At 39.2% G+C, this 24849-nt stretch overlaps 3 protein-coding genes across 3 annotated transcripts in view; 2 read left to right on the top strand and 1 right to left on the bottom strand.

Annotated features, from left to right (window-relative positions):
- Positions 1 to 5515: 5515 nt before the first annotated feature.
- LOC140930588 (uncharacterized) overlaps positions 5516 to 24849 on the bottom strand; it is a 29586-nt gene continuing 10252 nt past the window's right edge. The window contains exons 3-4 of the mRNA XM_073380308.1: positions 7198 to 7265; positions 5516 to 6025 (exon numbers count right to left, since the gene is read on the bottom strand). Coding sequence (XP_073236409.1) covers positions 5929 to 6025; positions 7198 to 7265 — 165 coding nt within the window. The 3' untranslated portion in view covers positions 5516 to 5928. The remainder of the gene's footprint in view (positions 6026 to 7197; positions 7266 to 24849) is intronic.
- Positions 12118 to 16686, top strand: LOC140929920 (uncharacterized). Its single transcript, XM_073379608.1, has 3 exons — positions 12118 to 12126; positions 12384 to 12498; positions 13265 to 16686. The coding sequence occupies exons 1-3, from the start codon at positions 12118 to 12120 to the stop codon at positions 16024 to 16026; spliced, it is 2886 nt and encodes a 961-aa protein (XP_073235709.1). The 3' UTR covers positions 16027 to 16686.
- Positions 21922 to 23750, top strand: LOC140930586 (alditol oxidase-like). Its single transcript, XM_073380306.1, has one exon. The coding sequence runs from the start codon at positions 21937 to 21939 to the stop codon at positions 23536 to 23538; it is 1602 nt and encodes a 533-aa protein (XP_073236407.1). The 5' UTR covers positions 21922 to 21936; the 3' UTR covers positions 23539 to 23750.

Below are 24849 nucleotides of genomic sequence, written 5' to 3' on the forward strand. Positions count from 1 at the left end.
TTTCTCTATAAAGCACATCCCAAAAAATTGAATGTTTGTGATTGTTTATTTATCGTGCCATCTGAATTTGTCTTTTCCTCATCTGGTATAGTCTAAAGCTATCGCTACGAAGCCGTCATACGCACGCAGTACTACACCAACCTTCAGATTGTTTTGAATACTTAAAAAAAGCCCATCCCTACGAGCTTAAATCAAGGTACCCCAAAAAATTCTTGTCAAATTTTCCTATCTCACAAGATTACCGGGATAAATGGCTTCGTCCGCCATTTTCAATTTTTGTTTAAAAAGCGCTGACCTAGTAGCCCGGTACATGCATCTTGCGCCCATGATCTGCCCTAGGGGGAGAGGAGGATATGGCCCCTTTTTCAAAGGAAATTCATAAATCGTCTACTAAAACATTGTGAAATGTTAAGAAAGGCCGTCATTTCTACGGTCGATAAAACTAAAGACCACGCAAAATTATTAGAGATTTGTTTTTTACAAAAAACATTGACAGTTTTTTGAGGTCCATTTCTGCTGCAGTTTCCGGGAAAATCGCGCACAGGCACAGGAAAGAAAAAAAAAAGAAATTGCGCCACCATCACGTCATTTTCCACGGTCTATACTCTTATCGGCTATGGCTCTCGACCAATGAGAGCGCTAGCTGTATCCACCGAACCAATAGCTTCCCAGTTGGTGAGAGTGAGGGAAACAAGTTTTGCTATCCAGCGGATGGCGATTTATCCGGTCATACCGTTATTCAACGTTTGAATAACTGAGCTCTGGTTGCTAAAAATATGATGTCCTTCATAGGCTTTGTCTGCGGCAGAAGCTCTAAACCTTCTGTATATGGTTTAGACTAGTGCGTGGGCCGGGCCGACTGCAACGCAGGCTATCACAGGCTGTATTATTTGTGCCCTGTTGATCGTGAAGAAGCAGATTCAAGGGCTAATTTCTTTGATCGTTTCTGCATTAACATGCGTTCTCCTTCGCTGAACGCAATTAAAAGCAAAGAACTGAAAAACAACTATTCAACTGAAACGCAACATTAAAAGTCATCTTTTGCTGATTCATTGCAGCGCTTGATAAACATGATGTAAGGAGGCCTACCAAGCAAAGTTGAATAGCGTTCGAAAACCGTTTTTTTAAGCTACGCCACAATGTGTAATTTTGGGTCTCATCAGTTAAGGCACATAGTAGCCAAAATAGTATAGATTAGTATAGTATATTAAAGTTTTGTACAATACTTATTATGCTATAGTATATGTTACTATAAGTGGGAATTGCTACTTGATTTTCAGGATTGTAGCTAGCTACGTATGTTGCTATAATGAACGCAAAAATGATGGTATAGTTGATATCAGCCAATCAAATTAAGTTCTTCCTGTCTTGAAATACAGTAAAAACCCGCAACTAAGAACCTGCATTTTTCCAAGTCAGCCTCAACAGGTTTATACATAAACGGTAATTAGTAAAAATTTAGGCTTTTTAGGTTCTTAAATAATTTATAGCTTCTTATTTTCTGAAGGAAAAAAAGCATGTAAGCTGTGAGTTTTTAGTGGTATTCAGCTTGTTCCTTTTGCATACCAAATTGTATTCATGTAAAAATGACTATGAGAAGACGGAATGAAGCACTGACCGCATCAATATAATTTTAAAGTCCTTTTTCCCAAGTGAACAGAATTTTAAAAAAATTCTAGAAAATAAGAACCTGTTTCAAATTTTAAGCTCAACAGGTTTTTGTATATAACTGGGTTTTTTGGTCGCGGGTTTTACTGTATATGTGTTATTGACTACGCCTAACGTCAACCCAATCGAGCAATATAGGCCAATCAGAACTCAGGACTCGCTTTATCTTGCTTCTTGTCATAAGAGTGTTTAGATTGTGTCTTACGATTCAAAACATGAAGAGTTTGGTGGTGATCGCTTTGCTTTTTACACAGCAAATTGGTAAGTCACAATGATGACAATTGACGTAGTTCTGACATAAAAGAGTTGAGGTCTACTGCTTACTTCTCTGCAAACATTTAAAGCAGTCTTAGTTCTATCCTCTCCTCCCTTAATTTAAATTACGTAATCTGTTTCCCTCACGCCTGTCATCTGTTGAACATTTGGAAGAACTATTGCGCTCCTTGCCACTATGATTCAATTTAATGTAACTGTTTTTCATATAAAGCTAACCAATCCTCAAGTCCTCGATACATCCTACTGTCGAACCACACTTTATGGACACCCTCTTAATAAGGGCACCTCGCTATTAAGGACAGTTTTCTTTGTTCCTGGGAAAAGCACATACATTTTCTCGAAATTCAACCCACTCAATTTGGACACCCCGTTTATGCGGACAACAACGAAGGACGCTTGCCTCTTGCCCAATCAATAGATTCTCAAAGAAAGGCAACCTTACTAAGGCAAGCACTTTGTCATCAACTGTGTGCTAAAGGACCTTTCCTTTTTGTAGGTCACTGGGTATACCGAACAGGATGAATTGTAGACGTCAATTTTAGACTATTTTGGCAGCCGCAAAATAGTTATCCAGAGAACGGTTTTGATTACTAAGTAGCAAAACTGAGCGATTTTTGAATGTTTCCGTGCGTTTAGTCCACAGAATGGCGGCTTTGTGAAGTTAGATATGTCAAATCTTACGACTAAAATAACATGGCCCGCTATGAACGGACAATCCGTTAATACGGACACTCTTTATGGCCTTTCCACTGTCCATATTTGCAGGGTTTGAATGTATTCGAAATTTTTCTCCATCGCTAGAAATCATTTGGGGTGCCTTCGAAAATATCCATTATTCTTTTTTTTAATTTTTGTTCTCAAAATGTAAAGAAATATTATCGAGTCCCATTGTGTTTTTTAGTATATCTAATGTTCTTCAATTTTCGCATGTTATATGTATTTTTGTATATTCTTCCTCTGTTACCTCTCCCTCTTAAAGTAAAGTTACTGTACTGTATAGTATTGTAACTTATCTTATTTACCTAGAGATAGTTTTTGTGAATAGACTAGGCATGTTTCTGCCATAGAAGTTGACAGAATTCTTGAGACTTCAAGGAACATTTTTTAGAAAAATCTCAGCTGTGCGGTGAACTATCCCTAATTTGCACACCTTTGGAACTAACTCTAAGTGACAGTCTAAGAGTGTGATGTTCGTCTTACAAAGTCTCTCTTACAGAGCTGTCCGTCTTATAGAGGTGTCCACTGTTGAGTCACTAAACTCTCCCTAATACAGTGACAAATTGGATCGACACTAAGTGTCGTCTTAGAGTAACGTACGTCCTATAGAGAGTCAAATAAAGGGAGGAAAGAAAGGCAGGGACCAACTCTAGGTGTCCGTTTGACCTAGGTGTCCGTCTTATAGAGGTGTCCACTGTGCAGTCACTGAACTCTCTCTAAGACAGACACCTTTGGGAACGGCACTAAGTGTCGTTTTAGAGCGATGTTCGTCTTATATAGTAAACTAAAGGCAGTAAAGAAAGGCAGTAAACAACTCTGGGTGTCCGTTTGACCGAGGTGTCCGTCTTACAAAGGTGTCCATTGAGAGAGTCGACTATAATGGCAAAATTGACTGAAATGTCTTCTTGTCTACAGCTGCTGGGCCAACAGAGTGTTACTCTTGCTTAGAGAATGATCCAGCGACTTGTTCCGCGAATCAGCAAGTGCAGACTTGTGCCACCGACCGAGGTTCACTTGGAACAACTCATTGTGGTTTTCGAGCTGGCATATATGGCGACGAGTTTGGAAATACCAACTATGGGGTCATGCGAGGATGCATAAACTGTGCTGGTAATAATTCTGAAAACTGCCTAATTGGCAAACATAGCTATCAAATTAAATTTAAGTATGTAAAGGGAACGGACGTAGATTGCCAATTGCCAAACTGTGGACACTTACCCAACATGACTCTATTTAATCAGTTCGTTACTTCATATTTACTTGATTTAATCTTGATTTTTTTAAATTTATATATGAGATCGTTCTTCTATTTTTTTTTTTTTTTTTTTTCATCTTATCATTATGAATAATATCATTAATTTTACTGATCTGCTGATCCAGATAAACGCCAAGCGTCTGAGAGGACTTTTGGCTATCTTAAAGCATTGCTAGGATGGACTTTACTGCAATGTGAGATCGAGTGCTGTACTGGCGACAAATACAACACGGGGACCGTTCCAACTTTGCCCACGCCTGGTTCAGGTACAAAAGAGAAATGTAATCGGGAAATATTACTGATTTTAGGGTTGTGATATAAAAGAAGTGCGGCTTACTACTGAAATGATACTTAAAATCAGAATTTAACATCAAACAGACTTGAAAAATCTGCAATGTCAATAGGAATATTGCATTATTACGCAATCAGAAGTTCGTAAAATGTTCAAAATTACCATTTTTATAGCGGTCGAATGACCATACTTCTAGATCTATGAAAACCGCTTATTTTGAGATGATTTTTGGTGAAATTTTGAAGTAAGAAGTTTAACTATAAGAAATTACTTTTCATTAAGATATTTAAAAGGATCTAGTCTCAACAAATTTTTAGGCAAATGCGAAAAGAAATAATGTTCGATTACACACCTACGTTTATGTGCATGGGTAATACCGATCGGCAAAAATGGAGGTTAACACGTAAGTTTCAATGAAACCTTTCTGATGATCGACACACTGATTGCACCACTTTCATGGACTGGGTGTAAACTCTGGAGAACTCAGTGTATCTATGAAGAAACTATTCTTTTCCACTTTCTGTGCATCTGAAGTTTAAACACTCTAAGCGACTCTGCCTTTTTCGTGTACAACAGGTTCTTGGGCGAAGCTTACTCGTTTCTTAGGTATTCTTCTTATTCTTTAAGGGATTGTCACTGGAGTAAGGCGTCTGAAAATGACGAAGAAGAATGTATGCCCCAATTATCTTATTTCGTATTTAACTTTAATACTGGTTTCAAATAAAACATTAGCCCTTTTTTTAAAAAAACCAACACCAAAAGAAACTGTGGCAGAATAAGTAATGCACAACATTAGCGGATTTCTGTTCAAGAAGCATATCGACATTAGCTACTGCATTGTCATTTCTGGGCATCGGCACGGAACATGCGTTTCAGTGTATATAGGGCTAAGCAAATAGAGCCCGGCTACCTACGTAAGAAAGCCGCTGCGAAAGCCGATCATTATTTATCATATTAGTGGGGATTTAGGGAACTTGACTGGATTTTAGGATTAGCTCAAGCGGTGTTCACTCGAGTAGGGCTGGAATCTCTTTTCCCTCGGTACCAGAGACTGTTTATATGACGCGCTTTCCGGTTTCGGTCAAGTCTTTATAGTGTTTTTTCTCGTGACTTCGTCGTTCGTGGCATTGGGCTTCGGCCGACACCGAAAAATCCTCCTGCACGCGAAAAAAAAAACCGGTATTACCCTGGGTAAAATCTCGTTTGTGAGAAGTGGAACACATTAACACTGATGGAGTCATAAATTTCTTCCCATTAACATAATATTATGCTGATGTCACGTTTTATTGCAATTTTGATGATGCGTCTAGCATAACCGGTTTGACAGGTTTTGAACAATTAGTCATGAAATCGATGATGCAACTTCCGTGAGTCATGATTATGTAGGGTTTTTAAAAAACAATTTCTTTGGTTGCTAAACCGTAACGTAATTTTTTTTTGCACTTTATACTAATGACGATTCCAAGCTTCCAAAAATTAAGGAATAACCGCTCCATTAAGTTACACCCAGTCACTCCATCTGACCGCAATTTGCGCCTGGTTAAGACTAAGCTGATATGGCCGGTAAGAACCCTACGATCCATAAAAAAAAATACTGAAATAAATTTTTTCACTTTTGCCCACTCCTGCTGGCCCGACACAATGCTACTCTCGCTTAGAGAATGATCCAGCAACTTGTTCTGCAAATAAGCGAGTGCAGACTTGTGCCACCGACCCAACTTCACTCGGTACAACTCACTGTGGTTCTGGAGCTGGAATATATCGCGACGAATCTGGAAATACCAAGCATGGGGTCTTTCGAGGATGCATTAACTGTGCTGGTAATAAAATAAGAAATCCACATTGTTAAACACAGCTACTTCAAATTAAAACTAAGTATAGGAACTAAACGGCAATGGTTTTGCCAAGCTGTGGACTGCACCAACCCTATAGGGTTTGTTTTAATTAGCTCAGCTCGTTGTAGTTCAAGTTAACTGAATTTATTTATTATTATTGATCTGCTTGATCCAGACAAAGCTCAAGCGTGTGAGAGAGTCTATGGTTACGTTAGAGCATTGTTAGGATGGACAGTGCTGCAATGTGAGATTGAGTGCTGTACTGGAGATAAATGCAACACGGGGACCTTTCCAACTGTTCCCACATCTGGTTCAGGTACAAAAAAAAATTATTCAGGAATATTACAAATACTAGAGCTATTATTTAACAAACGCGATTTACAACAAAAACGATACTACCTCGAAGCGACTTGAAAAATCTGAATTGCAGATAGGAATGCTGCATTATTACGTTATAAGAAGTTGGAAAAAATGTACCAAATTACTCATAACGGTCGAATAACTATACCTCTAGGTTTATGGAAACCTCTTGAGTTGGGATGGATTTGCGTGGATTAGACACTTGCTACACAATCAGGTTTATACTCAAACTTGAACGAATTAGAACTGCTAAAGTTGTAGTTTGTTGCCAATTATGCCATAATTGTGACTTTTAACTATCCAAAATTGCTGCCATTATTTTTTTCATCGAAAAAGCGGATTAATAGATGACAAATGGATTGACCCTCACCATATCTTGTAACCATAGGAACCAATTGCTAAAAAAATTCGGCCAATAATCTGATTACATGTTCTATACGACCGTTAATTGGCGTTTTTTTTTTTTTTTTCAATTTAGGTGGTAGCAAAAACACCGAAGAACAGGTCACAGGAGTGCTTGCCTTTGCTGCTGCCTCTGTCATCATTTGGCACCACTTTTAGTTCGTGCACGTTCTGGTAATTATTCTTGGGGATAGTTTACAATTTAACGTTCTTGTAAAATTCCTCTAAAAGTTGTAAGGAAGTAGTCTGTAGAAATATGTGTTATGGATCTGATTATCATTCAGTTTATGTTAATGACCATAAATGATTTGTGACTATTAATTAGGTATCAGTAAATGTGTTTTTAGTAGCCACTTGTGCTTAGCTATTCAAGTTTTTATTCTCACACTTACATTTCCTGGTGAACGTTTTTAGGCTGTGACCATGTTTGTGCAGCTTCCCTGGCGAACCATGCATGCTTCTGCCAATTTAAGAACAAGATCAGAACTAGAATTGAGTTAATGGAAAAAGAATAAAGCCTTGCACAATAAAGAGAGTGAGGTCTGGTACCTTTTTAGCGGTATCTGCTGAGCCCAAGCCACCCCACAACAAACGGTTACTTAAGACGACTTGACCAACAACAGATGATTGCTTAAAGGTATCGTAACGGCTATATTACACAGTGGGAAACTAATGCCACCATCGCCACATTTTACTATTATATCGTCTGACATGGAATTTCCTAGTTTTTCAACGAACAGCGAAATTTAGAGCCGGCTTAAAAGACAACTCGCGCGAAAACAGTAGTAGAGGAGAGCGCAAGATTTCAGCGGCTCTACCTTCTCGGGTGCTCTCCAAACCTTTGACCAAGTGCATGCATTTAACAAATAGACAACAACTTTGCATAGTTTAGACTCTTATAGACCATAGAAATAACCTCAAAATTAAATGTTCAAAACTAGCTGAAAATATCTTTATCCGGTTGATTAATATTTTCGTTATCAGCCATTTTGCCAACTTTAGCCCCTTTACGGAAAAACAGTTGGACAGCTGCAGCGGCGAATTTAGACCGGCGACTGCCTCAATCCTCTTGAATAACAGAGGCCCTTTTTGTAAAATAAAAAGCAAATGTTTAGAATTTAATAAAACAATTGTTTCATTCGCCCTCGTTGGATACAAGATTGGTTATATAACCAACTCAGTGCATTGCGCTTCGTTGGTCATTTATCATGCACCTCATATCCAATGTGGGCTTAGGAAATAATTCTTAATCATTTTCCAATAGTCACTACATTTTCGATTTCTTTAATTAATAAAAATGCATCCACAGAAGTTGTTTTATTTCCCCAGACAAGTGCTGAGCCAGCGGCTGAAGACAAAAAGAAGACAATTGAACTGGCAGCTTCAAAGCTTCTCGTACTAGTCAGAGTTGTACTAAGGAAATAAATTCCATTAACTCTTTCTGAGCGAAAAAATGTCCTGAGGGTAGTATGACGTAATTAGCAAACAGCTTTCACAAAATATTCCAGGGGTTAACCTTATCAGTTTGTTAAAATACAAAACGATAAAGAAAAACAACTTCATAATTCGGACAAGGGAAAAAACGACCAAGCGCTTTACAAAAGAACTGGAAAGTGGAGCTTTTTTTTTTTGTCACTTCAATAAACGCTGGACAGGTTATAATATACCGTACGATCTCATTAACGCCCACTCACAGATAAACGCCTCTTGTCTAATAAATGCCCCCTCGACGATACTAAGTTTGTATTAGACGCCCCTTTAATACATATATTCAGCTAGACCCAGACCTGCTTCGGTCTGCGTCATAAAGAAGGGCCTGAAATCATGCTCTGACTGTCTGCACTGACTGTATGTAGAAAAATAAATTAAATACTTTCCAATGTACGGGCGTAAATATATCAAGATTTTCTTTTCTTTTCTTATTTTATCCGGAAATGGTGATTTATTATTCTTTAACCTTTTTCCGTAATCGAGTAGTCCAAGGGACAAAAGAGTCTCTCCATGACGTTCATTTTCTTGCGACATGTTACAAATATTTTGTGGGGGCGGGGTTAAGAGGTTCATTACAATGAAGACTTCGACAATATTTGTAGCCAAGTTTCTTTGAGACAGTTGGGGCATTCCTTCTTTCCTAGTCATGTCATCTATCACTTTCGGGAACTTAACTGCTTTCAGGCAAAAACTCTTTCGTATCTGAATTGTCCGCACATTTTTCTAGTCAGCAAATCTTGGCATTGTAATAACCGTTCTTTTTAGAAGTAGTTATAGCTATCGCTAAGTGCCGACGAGCAAAGATTTTACTTATACGCGCGCGCTGTTTAATTGGTTCAGAAATGTTAGGAATTACGTACTGTAACAATAAAAAATTCCAGCGGGCAAATGCGACAGCTATACGCGTATGCTGCAAATGAATCCACCCGATGATTGGTTGAAGACGTTATGAGCACGGGACTCACAAACACGCACACGGCTCATGGATTCTCTGTTCTGTATCACGTGTTCCATCGAAAACAATGGATTCTCTTCTCTGCATTACGTCATAAAAGTTACCTTACACTATTCCAAAAAAACGTTTTTTAATTGGAACTAATTATTCGCACGGCTTTATTAGCCTGCCGCCTCTTGCAATTGGTAATTAAGCAACTTCTTGTATCGCATCAAGTTTTTATGAGATTGCTCTCGTATTAATAAGATTCAAAGGGTCTGTACGTTTCTTGTTTGATAGGTTTTTTAATTCATGTCTTTTCAGGTCTTTTCAAGAAAGGCATTCTCTATCGAACCATTTTTTTTTTGTTTGAGAATGGTTTGATGAGTTTTACATGTTTTGATCGCTAAACCTACCTAGCGGTTGTGATTAAAATGGTTTGCACCTTCTTAAAGGATATCATCGCATTTTCACTGAGTGAAAAATAAGCATCTCCTTTAACTACGCTGTTATTGTAACTGTTATTTTTGGTTAATATTTAACCAAGTAGCCACAGAATGGTCTGACAAATACAATGAATCTTTGAATATCAAATTATTCCAACGCGTCAAAAAAGAACTTGGTCATTTATTGGGTAATTGACGACGCTTGAACCATTTTTGCCTTGAAAAGTTATTCTTCCTAGTCCTCTGCCGTTTAGAATTCTAAGATCTCCACTTTTACAAATTTCAAGAAGCCTTTCGAATAGATTCCTATTCTAGCGTCCAAGTCACCCTTTAGGAGAATTAGATCGAGAGAAGAAAAGTGCTTCTAAATCTTTTCCAAAGTCTTCAAACTCGATTCGCGTTGAAAGTAATTTGAATTACATGGTGCAATGTAAGTACCGCACACAAATATATCCTTAGTGATTTTTTGCGTCATGTTTGTTTAAGCCACGAAATTGTTATCAGGACCTTTTCCGACCATTCTCGTCCCCAAACCCTTATCCCCTCTTGGCCGGCAAGGCCTGAGCACGAAAACCAGAAAAAATTCAGGCTTTTTTTTCGCACCTGTAAAATTTGCGTCTATAACTGCGATAATATCCTCTATGATTAGTTCAGAAACACTCCGATTGTTTTTCACCAAGCATATTAAGAGACACCTTGTTCCATGGATCCCCAGAGCTTTTCTCGTCCTCGATCATGTGCAACAGAGAAGAGGTCTGGAATCGAGAATGATGCAGTAGCGAGTGGAGGCGGTTCTATTTTGTATACGACAGGAAAAAAACCGCAAAAATAAAATAACAGTACTTTCTTTTCCATTCTTTTTTACGTTGTTAGATTCCGACATGACACCCTGGGATGCTGAGCTCCTGTCTGGACTAAACCGGTAGTAACAATGAATACAAAATATAAAAATTCGCGCCACAAGTACGGAAGATTTTCAATTCTATGTGCTGCAATAAACCTTTTCAGTTTGTATTCTTGTTTCCGAATTTTTCGAATACAGGCCAAGTGAAATTACTCAAGAAAGTTGTTTCTTTCAATTTTTTTCTCGTACTTATAAAGCCAGGTCTGTTTGCATGAAGGACAAAGGGGCAAAATAATTGTAAGGTATAAATCAAAACACTCTATGTTTTCAGCCTTTTCGACCTTTTCTTTTAGCTAATGCTGCAGTTCATTTTACAGATGAACAAACGGCAAGTAGTGTAAGGCTAGATCAGAGGCTATTCATGAAATGGAATTTGACTCAGCTACAACATTTAAAAACAAAAAGAGATCACCGATCCAAACTCGCTATTCACACGTGCAGTTCTTCAATAATTGATAGGATACCGAGGTAGACAATTCTTTTCATCTTTTAAACTGTGCGGACGGAAACAAAACATATTAATGGTACCTGTTGAACCTGTCACGAATCCTATCACAAAAAACTCTGGAACACAACTGCAGGCGCACATTAACCTTAAATTTTCAACATTTGAAAGGGTCTTTTATTTTTCCTGAAAATCTGATATTCCAGATCATTTCAGTTTGTGTGAGGGAGTAGAAATATGTGATAGCGCCTTGGACGGCTTAACAGGCGGTCAGTGGCCGCATTTGTTGGCCAAATTTTGGCGAAGTGCATTGAGCGCGCAAAATGGCAGCCTTGAATTTACGGAGCAGAAAGGTGTGTGACTTTCCTTAACCGTTCTAGATAACTTGGTTTAAGCAGTTAAAGGACTTAATGTATAGTGTGTGCACCTATGTATTCCCTTAGCCCGGTTGAATTACGAAAATATAATATTGTAACTATCTGTTTGCCCCTGACGCAGATTTATTTTAATTAAATACTCGAGTCAGTCGAGTACCGTATATGAAACCTAAATTGAAAATTATACCAGGGAAAATCAGGCCGTGGCTAAAATACTGAGGGAAAACTTATCGCAAAAGCATCATTGTCGTTAAAATCAGATACTATGAGACGCACTGTGCTCGTTCTCGCTATAAGACGTTCCAAAGCATTTCATCTCCAAATGACCATAATAACATTGATATTCCACTTATTCGTATGCACTTTTTAACTTCATGCTACAGGATATAATTATATAAAAAAACGATCAATATTGCTGCTTTATTCTATTCGCTATTATAAAAGGTTTCAAGTTTTTCCAAGTGAATTTGGTTTATTTTCGTCGTTTTTTTTGGCGTGTCTATGTGTGGTGTGAGTTTTTATTTGTAAGTTAGAAATCACTGAAGGTTCCAGTTCGCCTGTAGGGCCTTATTCCATATTACGTGTTCAATCAACCTGCAAACTTTTCGCACAAAAGAAAAAACAATACGCTTACAATTTATAACTTTCATTAAGAGAAATTACGTTCTTGTCCGATCATAAAAGAACCCTTGATAACTTTCACTATCCATGTAGCATGGGCTGGGTAAGTGAAAGGCTTGAGAACTGACGGTCGAATTGTCGGACTGACTGACGAGCAGTCAGACAAAATGTCCGACTGACTGTCTAGTCGACGGACTGAATCAATGACGGATGGATAGACCTGGAAGGCCGACCAAATGACAGAGGAACGAAAAACAGCACTTACTGACGTTGAAAAAGAAGAGAGACTGTGCCTGACATAAAACTCATGATAAACCAAACAAGAGATTTTACTGATTGTGTGCATGTCCTTCTCCGCAGGTATTCATTCTCCTAGTTGTGTTTGTAGCAGTTGGTATTTACGTGTGGACCAGCAAAATAGACGTGAAAAAATTCGCAGAGTTTGCAGGAAAGACTGGCATAACGACAATATCAGGTAATGAAAAAAGAATCAGAATCATTTAGGATAGTCCGGCAGACTAACCACGGGAGGAGTTGGAGTCGTAAACAGTACCGCAGAGGGTTACGATCCAGTGATAATCATGTAGAGACAAACAGAGAGATAACTTGCGATCTTGAACTCTTTTATAAGGCAAGATCAAGGTTATAGTAATAAAGGCTTTATAAAGAGCGCACATGAGGTGAGCATACGGCAAGGCATTCCTTCCACGAAAAATGCGCGCTGTCATGGCAAATTCCCCATATAACCTAGTCCCTTAAAAAAAGGAGGAGCGCACCTCCCAATTTCCACGGGAAATACCCTTGGGACGAGGTTACCCCCATAAAAACCCGATCCCATAGGTTATAATCCCCGTAACCTAGGGATAGGGCATTATAGGGAATTTTTCAGACAAGAAAGGTAGGAATTCAAATTTGAGAACGTTACCTATTTTGAGTGAATACATGTATTTCCTTTTTTTTTTCTTTTTTCGAGAGAGATCATTGAGAAAACGTGATTAGATATCCCACCGAAAAAATAAGGCACAAAAATTGTGATGTCATTTTCCTCGCAAATTTTCAACTGAGATTTGAAAAAAAAAATAAGATTAAACTTTTGACGAGGACGAAATCAGTTATAATTGTTAATAGGCCGTGAACATTAAAATAGTGTTCGATTGCTGTTTTAAACCAGTTTTCAATTCGGCAATTCCTTAATTAACAGTTTAACCTTCTTACTGAATACCTTCCCTTTTTTATATCAGCAAATAGCTTACCAAGAAAAGAAGAATCCTCACTAATATTTTCTTCTGAAAGAGAACTTGGGCCTGAAACCACAGTAAAAAATGATGAACTAAGTACCAATACGATAAATGGACAGATTGATATAAGAGAGGACGCCGTTCACAATTCACATGAAAACAGTGACAAAATAAGTGACGCATCTAAAGTGATAAAGACTGATAGCCTGATAAATCAATTGAGCCACGACAAGGAAGGAATAGAAGAAGCATCGAGTCATTCAGTCCTCCAGGACACATTAGTGAAAATTGCTGTGTCTAACACAGAGAATGCCAATGATGTTTACGATGGTTCTAGCGACTCGGAGTTGATCATTAAAGACGATCAGAAAGATGTGTTTGCGAAATTGTTCACAGAAGATTATTTAGATCTGGGTGAATTTCCTTCAGAGACATCTTGCCCTTTCTTGGGACTAAGAAAAGCCAGGATCCTTGACATTACAAGCAGAGAAAATGTATCTTGCTCTCCCCATCAAGCCAATGAAAACGATTGCGCACGAGCCGCTAAAGACTACCAGATTCACAAGAAACCTCTTCAGTGCGCTGACGAGCTGCAAAAGGAAATTTGCACAATCAAGGAAACCTGGCGAACAAGCCCCGAAAGTGAGCTCAAAATACAATGTAACATATCTCCTTGTAAGGGAAATCCCGTAACGGCAACAGGTATTCACCCTTTAGAGGGTAGAGTGGATAAAGAAAAAGAGGAGCACAGATTTACTACCTCCAAGGCCCTTGAAAACTATCTAGCGCACTTCGTAATTGTAAATACCCTACGGAGTTTCAGCTTTTGCTTTTTAAGCTGCAAAACAAGCGGCAAGAAGAACATTTCGCAGATACTTACATTTCCTCCAATATTAGAAACAGAGAATTCCGAGTTTCTCCCCAGTGAAAAAAGCGAAAGTCCTATCAACTTAAATATCGTGGTTTTGGATTCCGTGTCCAGAGCACACTTTTATCGCTCTCTCCCAAAAACTGTCGAGACACTTCGCCATATTGTTTACAACGAATCAGTAAATGCAACAGCCTTAGACTTCGAGTTACTGCAGAGCACTGCACCGTACACCTTTCATAACATCCGAGCTTTTATGTCCGGCAAGAGTAACTTCAATTACATCGAACATTCAAACGGAACATACCAAATTAACACCCTGTACCAGAAGCTTAAGGACCAAGGCTACTATACTCTTCTACAAGAGGACAGTTGTTGGTTTGACGAATGGGGTTCTCTGTTTACAAATAATATATTTCAGAATAAGACACCAAGCAGTGTAGATGAGTTTGAACTAAGGTGGAATCGCTTTCAGGAAGACACAAGCAATTATTACGTTGACGATTACGGCTTGACGCATACATCATGCGAAGTCTTCAAACAATACAATATCACCAACCAATTTAATCAGCCTCGTAAAATTTGTTTTGGAGGAAAAGTTTTCTCGGAGCACTTCCTTGACTATTCTTTAAGTGTTTTTCAAGGACATATCGATTCTGGGAAAAGACAACCAATTTTTTCCTACACTCATCTAAATTCCGGGCACGAGGTTACTGGAACACGAATACGACAAATCGACGACGCATTGTCCGGGTATTTGTACTCGATTGCTCACGAAGAGGATACTATGACAATCGTTTTTTCCGATCACGGCCCGAAGACAACCAAGTTTTCGTTTCAGACAATGGAGGGGCGAGCAGAGGTTTATGACTCGTTGCTCTTCGTAATTGTCCCACAGAAAATCGCAAACGTTCTTGGAATGACACGCATGCGTGCAATGATGACAAACCAACGACGCCTGATCACTACTTTAGATCTCCATCACGCGATTATGTCTATCGGAGACCTGGGAAGATCCACCTCAGGTTCCTATCTACAGCAAGGTATCTTTTCAGAAATACCTGCAAATCGCACATGCGCAGATTTAACCATCAAACCATCGGCCGTTTGCAAGTGCGAGGGCTGGGACCAAAGGTTTGAAGATAATGATCCTCAATTTACTTTTCTCGCTGAATTTGCTTTAGGTTTTCTTAATAACAACATTCAGGAGAACTTTAGAAAAATGCCTGATAGAAGCGGCGGATTTGGGCGATGCCAAAGACTTGTTGGTCATAGTTTTGAGAAAATCCGAAGGAGAAAAGTCGGGGAAAGCTACTTACTAACGATGGATCTAGTTGTTCTCCCAAACAACGAGATATTCGAAGTACAAATTACTCACCCTGTTGAAAAGTCCTTCCGAAAGCGTAATAAACTCCCAAAGATAACAAATGCCCGGAGGGTAAGCATTTATCGCAGGTTCAAGAAATGTGTCGATGATGGCGTGAATATAGAATATTGCGTCTGTGATTCACACAACTATGGAAGAAAACTTAGCAGTAAAAATCACTGGAGGTGGTTTGAAATCAAAAGTGGATCAGATGTTTTGGAGACCGTGTTCCAAGCAAACAGTTTTGGCGCAAAATCAGAGGTTAAAGATTTACATGAATCTTGTCTGTTGCTTGTGACGCGAAAGCGAGAAAATCTGGGGGTTGCATTCGAAATTGCGAACGCTTGCGACAAGACAAGATACAAAGTAAGATTAACAGGGAAGGGAAAAGGAAAAAATATCGTCACTAGAAAACTTCCCATCTCAATTGAAGTGCAACCAAGAACAGTTCATTTCATTATGAGTGTTCATTACATAAAACGTCCTTTTGGATTTTATTTAAAAACGTCGTTTGTAGGTTATCCCGTTTAACATTTATGGATAATTTAAATCAGTCTTCACGTCCAGCAGTGTTTCATTCTCGAAGGGAATTGTTGAAAGGGGTTGAAGGTGTGGCATAAGAATGGGTGGGGCTGGTGGCTGATGGCTCCTACCACGCGGATCGTGGATCACGTGTAGTCCTGAAGAAGAGTGCATGCTACGAGTAGTCAGTCCATCATGTCCCTCAGGGCTATAATAGCGAACGAAATACGCGAGCGCGCGTAAAAATCGCCACCCGAGAGGAACGTGACATGCGGTGAGATGAGGGAAAATGAGGTCCTTCCTCCGCGTCTCGCTTCTAACCGCGCGTGGCAATTCTCCTCCTCGCCCGTGCCAATTTTCACGCGCCCTCACATAATTCATTCGTTCAACTTTCCGGAGAAAACAGAGAAACTACTCGTAGTCTAGTGCATGTTAACCAGGACTGCAAATGATGCATGCAGTGCTATTTTGCCTGAAACAACTCTGGCAATAAGCTATTGATTCAAAACTAGTTCACAAAAGAAACAAGTAACCTAAGATCATATTAGAAGCCAAATTGGCGTGACCACCGGACTTCTAAAATGCAGTTCGAAAATTAATTCTATATAATGTGAAATCAGATTAAGAAGCAAATGGAAAGGAGCCAGCTATGAAAATAAAAGAAAAACTGATGTCAAGCAATTGACTTTAAACTAGTTCACAAAAGGGACGAGCAACCTGAAACTACAGGTGATTAAATGATAATTGGCGCGATCGCCTAAGTTCTAAGGCCCTGTTTACATGGGGGCGGGGGACCCCAGGTAGGTAAGGTAACCCGCTTAAGTGGGGTAACCCGCCTGGCCATATAATCTCGATCTCTAATTTTAATTAAATTAAGTTTCGGTCTGTCAGACCGGATAAGCCTCTCAGCCAGGACACATTTTGGCATTTAAACGTTTCAAGGTGTTACATGAAATTCGCACCATAATCGAACCACAACTATCTGGCATCGTAAAAAGTGAAAACGGAAAGCCCGAGCATTGAAAGTTTGAAGCGAGGGAAGCAATTAAAAGTAGAAGGGCATTAACTACCAAAACAAGTCGTTTGCTTTTTGCACCTAATTGCATTACCGTTGTCATACAAAAAAGAAAAAAACAAAAAATATAAAAGCTAAATAGACATTACTTGCCGCCATGCAAATTACGTTTTTATATGTTTCTTATTCTGAAAACACTTCTGCAACGCAACATTGTACTTCAATTTGACATCAATGGAAGGTAATTGTCCACCGGAAAGATGTCTTATGCTTTATTGTTTCAGACCAGTTTATGCCCACTTGGCTTTTTTCAATCACCCTTCTTTTCTTTTCTATGACAACGTTACTGCAATTAGATGTACTTGCTTAGCGACCATTAAGTAATCTTGAGAACGTGTACCCCTGGATGATGGGGTGCAACATAGATTTCATGTAAGCGCGGGTTATTTTTTCCCCACCTGAGCGGGTTACCACACCTATCTGGGGTATCTACCTCCATGTAAGCAGACCCTAAAATTACCGACAAGCCGATGATCCGAAATTGATTCGAAAATGAGTGGACAATCAGAAAACAGATTTTTAGTGCGAATCGAACGATAGACCTTCGAAGGCGGGTCGCTCCGATTGCTTTCCAAGTCTGATATGTTTCTACGTGAAATAGAAAATCGACTATCCCATCAAAGAATTCGAAACTGGAATAAAACATCCTTGAAAGCCGACGCTCTTATATCCCAATATCCCACAAGGATTTTTAGGAATGTTGACTGTTTGTTATTCATAAACACATAATCCTTTAGTCAAGAATGTGGATATTTATACAGACACGGAAGCCTGATGAATGACGGTGGGCCTCAAGATTACACAGCTTTAAGTAAACCACACGATACTTATTAAACTCAGTGATACGTGTTTCAGTTGAAACTTTTCATATTTCTCAGCTCCGTACCGCAAATACATTTTGGTTAAGTGATGTACTATTTAAATAATTCATCACGAGAGCGGAAATAAGCACCAAATAAATATTACGATGATTCTACAAACCCAGCCTGGCTATTTCTGGTCTCAATACATTATTATTTTCCCTTCACTGAGTCTGATACATTCTGAGTTTCTCAGTAATGTTATTATACTGTCAATTGTTCATTGACAATGACGTCGAATGCAAAGTCAGTTTCCTCATCCCTGTATATTTGCCATAAAGGCATGCATCCTGAACGACCAAATGCCAGAGGGGGGGGGGGGGGGGGGCACTCCCTTATTTGGCTAACCCTTTTCCCACAAAAATCAAGTTCCATTATGTTACTATAAAAAATACTTAATTCTGTATGCGGAACGAAATTAACCAGGGTCTTAATTAAGGTCTCGTAGCGAAATAAACGATTATTGTCTTAAACAGGGTCAGGGGGGTTTGAAGGCCTCGGCGGCAGACCTCCACCGAACCTTTCATTGACTGCCTCTTTCCCTCCCTTACCCGGAAGAATCCCAGATTGAGAGAATGAAAATGCCCAGGGGCAAGTCGTGGGCGTTGATGCCAAGCTTTCAATCATACAACCAATAATATTTTGGAGATACAGCAATAATATAGAGAAGTCAAAGGTATTATCATCTGTGAAAGTTCACTTTGCCACTGACTGTGACATCAACTGCAGTAGTACAAAAGAGTATCCAAAGATATATACATAATGGATTTCAAGATTGGTAAGCTTATACCATTCAAACGTTTTTAGTGTTTTACATGTACTTATTAGGTGCGTCTTATATCAGAAAGTCAGTGAGCAGTTTGATCGAAGTGATGGTATGCGATCATGCACGGAAAACGGTCTCAAAAACATACTGCATGCAAATACAGTAAAACACTCTAGAAAAGATAAGGGATAGACTGAAGCTGCAAGAATAAATTTCAAAACAGAAACGTATTACACACACGGTTATGTAGTGCTATGCTCTGCTTAATGCTCTGTTGTATTGTTAGGCGCTACTCACGTGCTACTATACTGAAATCATCAATATAGGTCAATATAGCTTGAACGGTAGCAATAGTTCGCAGACATTCGCTGCTTAGTGGTAATGCATGCCGAAATCAGCGTCTACCTAAAGTGTTCACGAATCAAAAACCACACTGCTTCTTAACCTATTGACGCAGTCATTCATCCGGAAGCCAGATCTTCAGTACTATTCGTCTGTTTTTCATTCTATTTAATAATAGTAATGCCGGAAGGTAAAAAAAAAAGAAAGGGTTCCATTAGTCTGGCAGAGAAATTATGGACATCTACCGCTTGTGAAAAGTTACTGTTTGGTTTCGCTTTCTTCGAGATCTTGCAAGAAATATAAACAAGTCTGCGTTGAAAAATAAGTGTTTTCGCATTTGCGAGTTAATAATCCGCATTCCTAGAAAAATCAATGACAGATAAGTTGTATTGATTCCCTCTGTGAATTTATTGATGTAAGAGCTTTAATGCTAGAAGTTGACCTTAGGGCACAAAAGACATTGGTACGTAAATTGCGTGTTTGAAGCCGAATTCGCCTTTTACTACGACCGATGGGGAATTTGATCTGATGTCGTCTGTATTCCCTTCACAGAAGGACAACGATATGATTAACCTTATGAATTGTATATGTGTTTTGATTAAGTGTCTAAAAAAAAAAAGAAGAGTAGCCAACATTGCGTGCAATGCGTAAGAGCCCTCTTAAGGTGGTTCGACAGGATTTTTTAGGGGTGATACCTCCAAAGTTTGAGCATTGACTAAGTCGGCATGATAAAAGATATGAGAAAAAGGTTACCACAACTGTATTATGTCAAAAGATGAAAATTTCTTATGATCGGGGTTTTAATGCAATCGGAGTCGCCATTACCTTTTTTAATTTATCTTTGGGTTCATCTGTACTAGGAGTTTTTTTTTGTTTTTTTTTAAGAAATAGCTTAAGGGAGTATGTATCAGCCACAATTGCCTCAATTATGGCAAGTTTGAACAAAATTCTATGAGAGCGTTTTGGAAATATTTTGAAACAAAGTTTTCAGAATCATAAAAACATTGAAATAGTTGCTATCCACACAATTAGCTAGTATTTTAAGAAAATGATAAGCTTTGGCCACGCCGCATCATTTCATGTTGGTTTGAAAGGAGCTGCGTACAAAAAAAGAGGGCAATTGCTCTGGGCGATCGCGAGTTAGAAGAATTTTATTAACCTGCATTCAGCTGCTACCCGAAGAAACATGGGAGGTATGCCCGCTAAAAATCCAGTCGAGCCACCACCGAAAAAGTAGGGCAAGGCTACCTTAAGTGTCTACTTCTTAAATAAATGAGAAGCTGTAGTTTCCTTAAGGTTGGAATTAGAACAGACAACCGAATAAAACTTTGTATAAAGTCTCAGTAGGCCATAATGAACACTCTAACATGATCATATTACTCTTAATCATTACTATTATTATTTCTATTGTCATTAATATTAATACCATCAGAGGATGGATGAAGTCCAATTAAAGGAGCTACTTTACGCTATTTGCTATTTTCTACCTTTTTATAAAGCTAAAATGTATCTTCGCATCAACTGAATTCCAAAAATTGTGGTGGTAGACTATATTTAGAAAGTGAAACTGTTTCCGCTTATCTGTTGCCACGAACAGCAAGGATGGGAATAAATTGAAAATTTATAAAATTGGGCCATTTTTTTAATGATTTAATGCTATGCGTTTTAGCGTGAAAGTCAACAAAAAATATATTATTGGTCGTGCTCCCTGATGAAGTTTGTTTGATAACTTTTTCTTAACTGTACAGAAGAATTTTGTGTATGGTTTAAAGTATTAAGCGCTCTTTCCATTTGTCAGAACTGACCGGCCAGACGTACCATTCACGTCTTAATGAGAATTTCAATTATACTCAAAACTATCAAGCCAGATCTGTTTATTAACAATTAGTTCATGCGTCAGCGTGCGCATGTCGAGGCATTGAGCACGCAGGAAGTTTGGAGAGCACGAAAGAGGCGTAAGAGTTGCTTGAGGCGCAGCCGAGAGCAACTGTAGCCTCTTGAGTGCTGTCCAAACATCCCAAGTGCTAAATATCTCGACATAAGCACAGCTGAGGCATGAATTGAACTATTAAATTTTTCTTTAACATTATCCAAGCGATCAATGCAGTAGTTAACTTAAAATTTTATTATTGTAACCCGCGCTCAAAGCAGTACACGTCAATGTTTTAAGTTTACGTTTTTAACTTGAAACTGAGAGAAAATTTACTCAAGTCGTTTAAGATAACTCTCAAAAAGATATTGAGGTGCCGGAAAACTATAAGTTCACCGAAAAATTATTTTTGGGATAAACAACTTTGCAAAGAGTGACCTGCACTCGGAGTCGCCCGCACAGCTCGCAGCGAGATGACAACAACAACAGCAACAACAACACTCACCTCTTTTTCCCTTCCATCGGTTAACAAATTCAAAAGTTTTCTCTTACATTTACCTTATAAACACATGGTAAACGCTTCATCGTGTACTGTTGAGCTATGGATAAACTTAGGAGGATTGCTAAGTACACAAGAACTCGAGGTATAGTTTATTGACGTCATCAGCGTGCTCAATGGGAATATGTAGCACGCTCGCGCTATTGAATTTGATTAGGCGAATATTCTAGCTATGTTATAAATCCTAAATAGTATGCACGAAGGAGATGGTTTCTCAGCAAAAACCCTTTGGAAAAAGCCGATTTCATTTGCTAACTGACCCCGGGTAACTGAGTGGTCTGGAAATGGTCAAACCCGCCAGTTCTGACAAATGGAAAGCGCTTTCAGTCATTACTTAAGCACAGAATTAATCAAAACAGCAGCATCCTGGAGGCTAAGGATTCTCAGAAAAAAGCAATTAAATGATTATTCAGATCATTTGGTTGGTATAAACTTGTCTGATTTTATATGAACCTTTTGTTTTTAGATCTTTACGCAGCTGAAAGAAAGGCTGAAGCGAGAACATTTTTCAACCGCGTCATCACACCTTTCCTTGACCAGTCAGAAAACGGGAGAATATTAGAGTCTGTATTCGTACATATGATTAAAGATGAGGAGAAGAAAGGTCAAGTATTACCAGCGAGACGGCTCCTTACACCGGTGTCTTCCAAAGAAGACGTCATCGACGCTGTCCTTAAAGCAAAAAGAGAAAAGAAAGTGCTTCGTGTCGCTGGATCTGAGCATTCTGTACGCGATGCCATTTTCCCTGAGGATGGCGTTACACTGCTGCTCACGGGGGATTTACGAAAAGTAGAAATACTAAAAGTGAGAAGAGAACCTTTCAAGAAATGGCTGTACTGTCGCATTGGAGCAGGCTGTTACCTGGGCAAAGATCCTTTGGATCCTCACTCAGATCTAAAGAATTCAGCCTGCTATCAGGTAGCTGTGCAAGGTTTTGGCTTTCCAGAGCTAGGAGGCATCATACAACAATCAATCGGTGGCTTTATTATGACAGGTTCTGCAGGAGGAAGCTTAAAGCATGGCTTTGCTGATGTGATCCAAGAGATCGAGTTCGTGGACGGAAATGGTCAGGTGCAGATTGCAAAGCCTGGGACGGACCTTTGGTCTGCCGTTGGTGTTTCCATGGGACTCTTCGGCATCATAACCCACGTGACATTTCGCCTTCCTGAAATGAAGCTTATTGAAGGAAAAGAGTCAGATCATCCATTTGATGAGTCTCTGATTGGACCCAACGAAGAAGGGAAAAGTAAGCTCAAGGAGAGTCTAGAGAGTCACGAATACATGCGAGTTAACTGGTTCCCACAGAAGGAAGTGCAGCGAGTCCAGCAGTGGGTTGGAAAGCAAACTTCCAAAGGAGACATCATTCCTTACAATTCCATCTTGTCCAACATCCTTGCCGCTGGAATGGCCGCCATAGCCTTAGCAATCTGCAATTTCCTTCTTGAAAAGCCAGACCCAACAGCCATTGATTATGATATCATCGGTGCCATTTTGCGAGTATTCGTTCCCCTGGGCAAACCAAAGCCATTTCGTGACATCTGGTTTGAAACCTTGCCCATGGATAACGAGGCACACACGGATTCGATTATCAAAGTGGATTTCACAGAGATCTGGATGCCTCTTGACCAGTGTCAGACCGTCATGGACAAACTCGCCAAGCTCTTTGAGAATCAGAAAGCGGCTGGCAACTTTGCGACTGAGATTTACAGCGCCAAGGAGTCTCCATTCTGGCTGAGTATGTCATACAATCAGAAAATGGTGCGTGTTGATCCCTACTGGTGGGCTTACAACAAAGGCAACAAACGGGAATACTTCTCCTATTTCTGGGATGTTCTACTGGATATTCCTGGGACTCGTCTGCATTGGGGAAAGTACCTACCCCTTCCTGGGCAGAAATGTGGAAATACGACATTCAACTTGGCTCATCTTAAAAGTGTGTACCCTAAGATGGATGACTGGTTAAAGCTTCGCGAGGAAATGGATCCAGATCAGGTGTTTGTTTCTGACTACTGGCGTGGTATTCTCGAAATACCAGCTAAGAGCGAGTAGACACGTATGTCATGTACTGTCTCTAATGACATTCTTTGCCATTCTTAATTGGCTGTGACTGAAAAGCAAATGAACAAACTTAAATCTTTGAAAATATTACTTCTCTAATGTGATTCAGCGATAGAACAATAACAGGTAAAGTCATTTTGATCTCCAAGGTAAAAAGGTGTTAAAAAAAAGCAGCTGAGATTTCATGTAGCAGCTGCTTGGAAGAGAAGTCACTAATGGTGCGTTTCCCTGATCCCAAACAATTCTAAAAAAATTGGAAGAATGACAGCTCATTGTTTCCCGCGACCAATTAGGAGAGACCTTTCGAGCAGCTCCTACACCCCCCCCCCCCCCCCCCCTTATTTCTGATCTGTTAAAAGTTCTTTATTGACCATCGCAATTGTTTTGAGAATCAATTTTGATCGGGTCTCAGTGCGAATTATTGCTGCATCGTGACTCTAAATAATATGTAGTGATTTGTAGGCGAGGCAATAGCTCCAAAGCAGTTTGGTTATATTAACTGGGTTGAAAAAATAAAATGGTTACCGAAAAACAGATTGGCAAGCGGACGTTTCGAGCGCCAGGCCTTTGTCACAGCTAGTCAATTGAACAAATATTTTTAATTTCAAGAAACCATTTTTCCCAATGATAAGGATTTCATATACCACATCGACTCAGTTCAATTAATGATAAAAAGTAGGCCGACACTATTATAACACCTACTCTCCCGGTCACAATTGTGGAAACACTTCCCGAAAACACAGGCTCGTTGCACGAGTACCTCTTCTCCCTCCCTCTCCTCCCCAAACGTTGATCTCAGCACAGTTTGCTTTGGCATAAACGTCTTTACAATCAACATTTAAAGGGAAAGAGGCGAAGAAATCCACAATCATTTCAATAACCGTGATCAAGATTGTTAGTGGTAAAAAAATTTGTCATTATGTAGTTTTGTTCGACATTTCCCAAATTAAAAAACCCTTCCACAGTTTTGTTGTCGTTTCGCTTTGTTTTTGTTGTTGCTTTGGTCAAGGCACACGACATTCTATAACACCAAAACATTTACAAGCGTTGTTAATTGTTTCGATGCTGCTCTACGACGAGATCTTTACGTACTTTTCTTACACCAGAGTTAAAGGTGATTGCTAACACTAGTCAGACGATCGAGTATATATAGTAGTTGACCATAGTTTGTACATTAACGAACGTTTATCATATAATCTCGTTGACATAACTTTAGTAATGTCTTAAATAAGAAAGTGTATCTTTTGAAGCAACTTGTAATCGACTCATACGCCTAACAAGACTCCTTAGTAATTCTATTTT

The sequence above is a fragment of the Porites lutea genome, chromosome 3, assembly GCF_958299795.1.
Source record: "Porites lutea chromosome 3, jaPorLute2.1, whole genome shotgun sequence".
Lineage (NCBI taxonomy): Eukaryota > Metazoa > Cnidaria > Anthozoa > Scleractinia > Poritidae > Porites > Porites lutea.

Excerpts from the sequence above, each read along its gene's own strand:
- LOC140929920 (XM_073379608.1), top strand. Across the intron at positions 12,499-13,264 it reads TGGCATAACGACAATATCAG|CAAATAGCTTACCAAGAAAA; the intron begins GTAATGAAAAAA and ends TTTTTATATCAG.
- LOC140930586 (XM_073380306.1), top strand. The coding sequence starts at position 21,937 with ATGAACCTTTTGTTTTTAGATCTTTACGCAGCTGAAAGAAAGGCTGAA.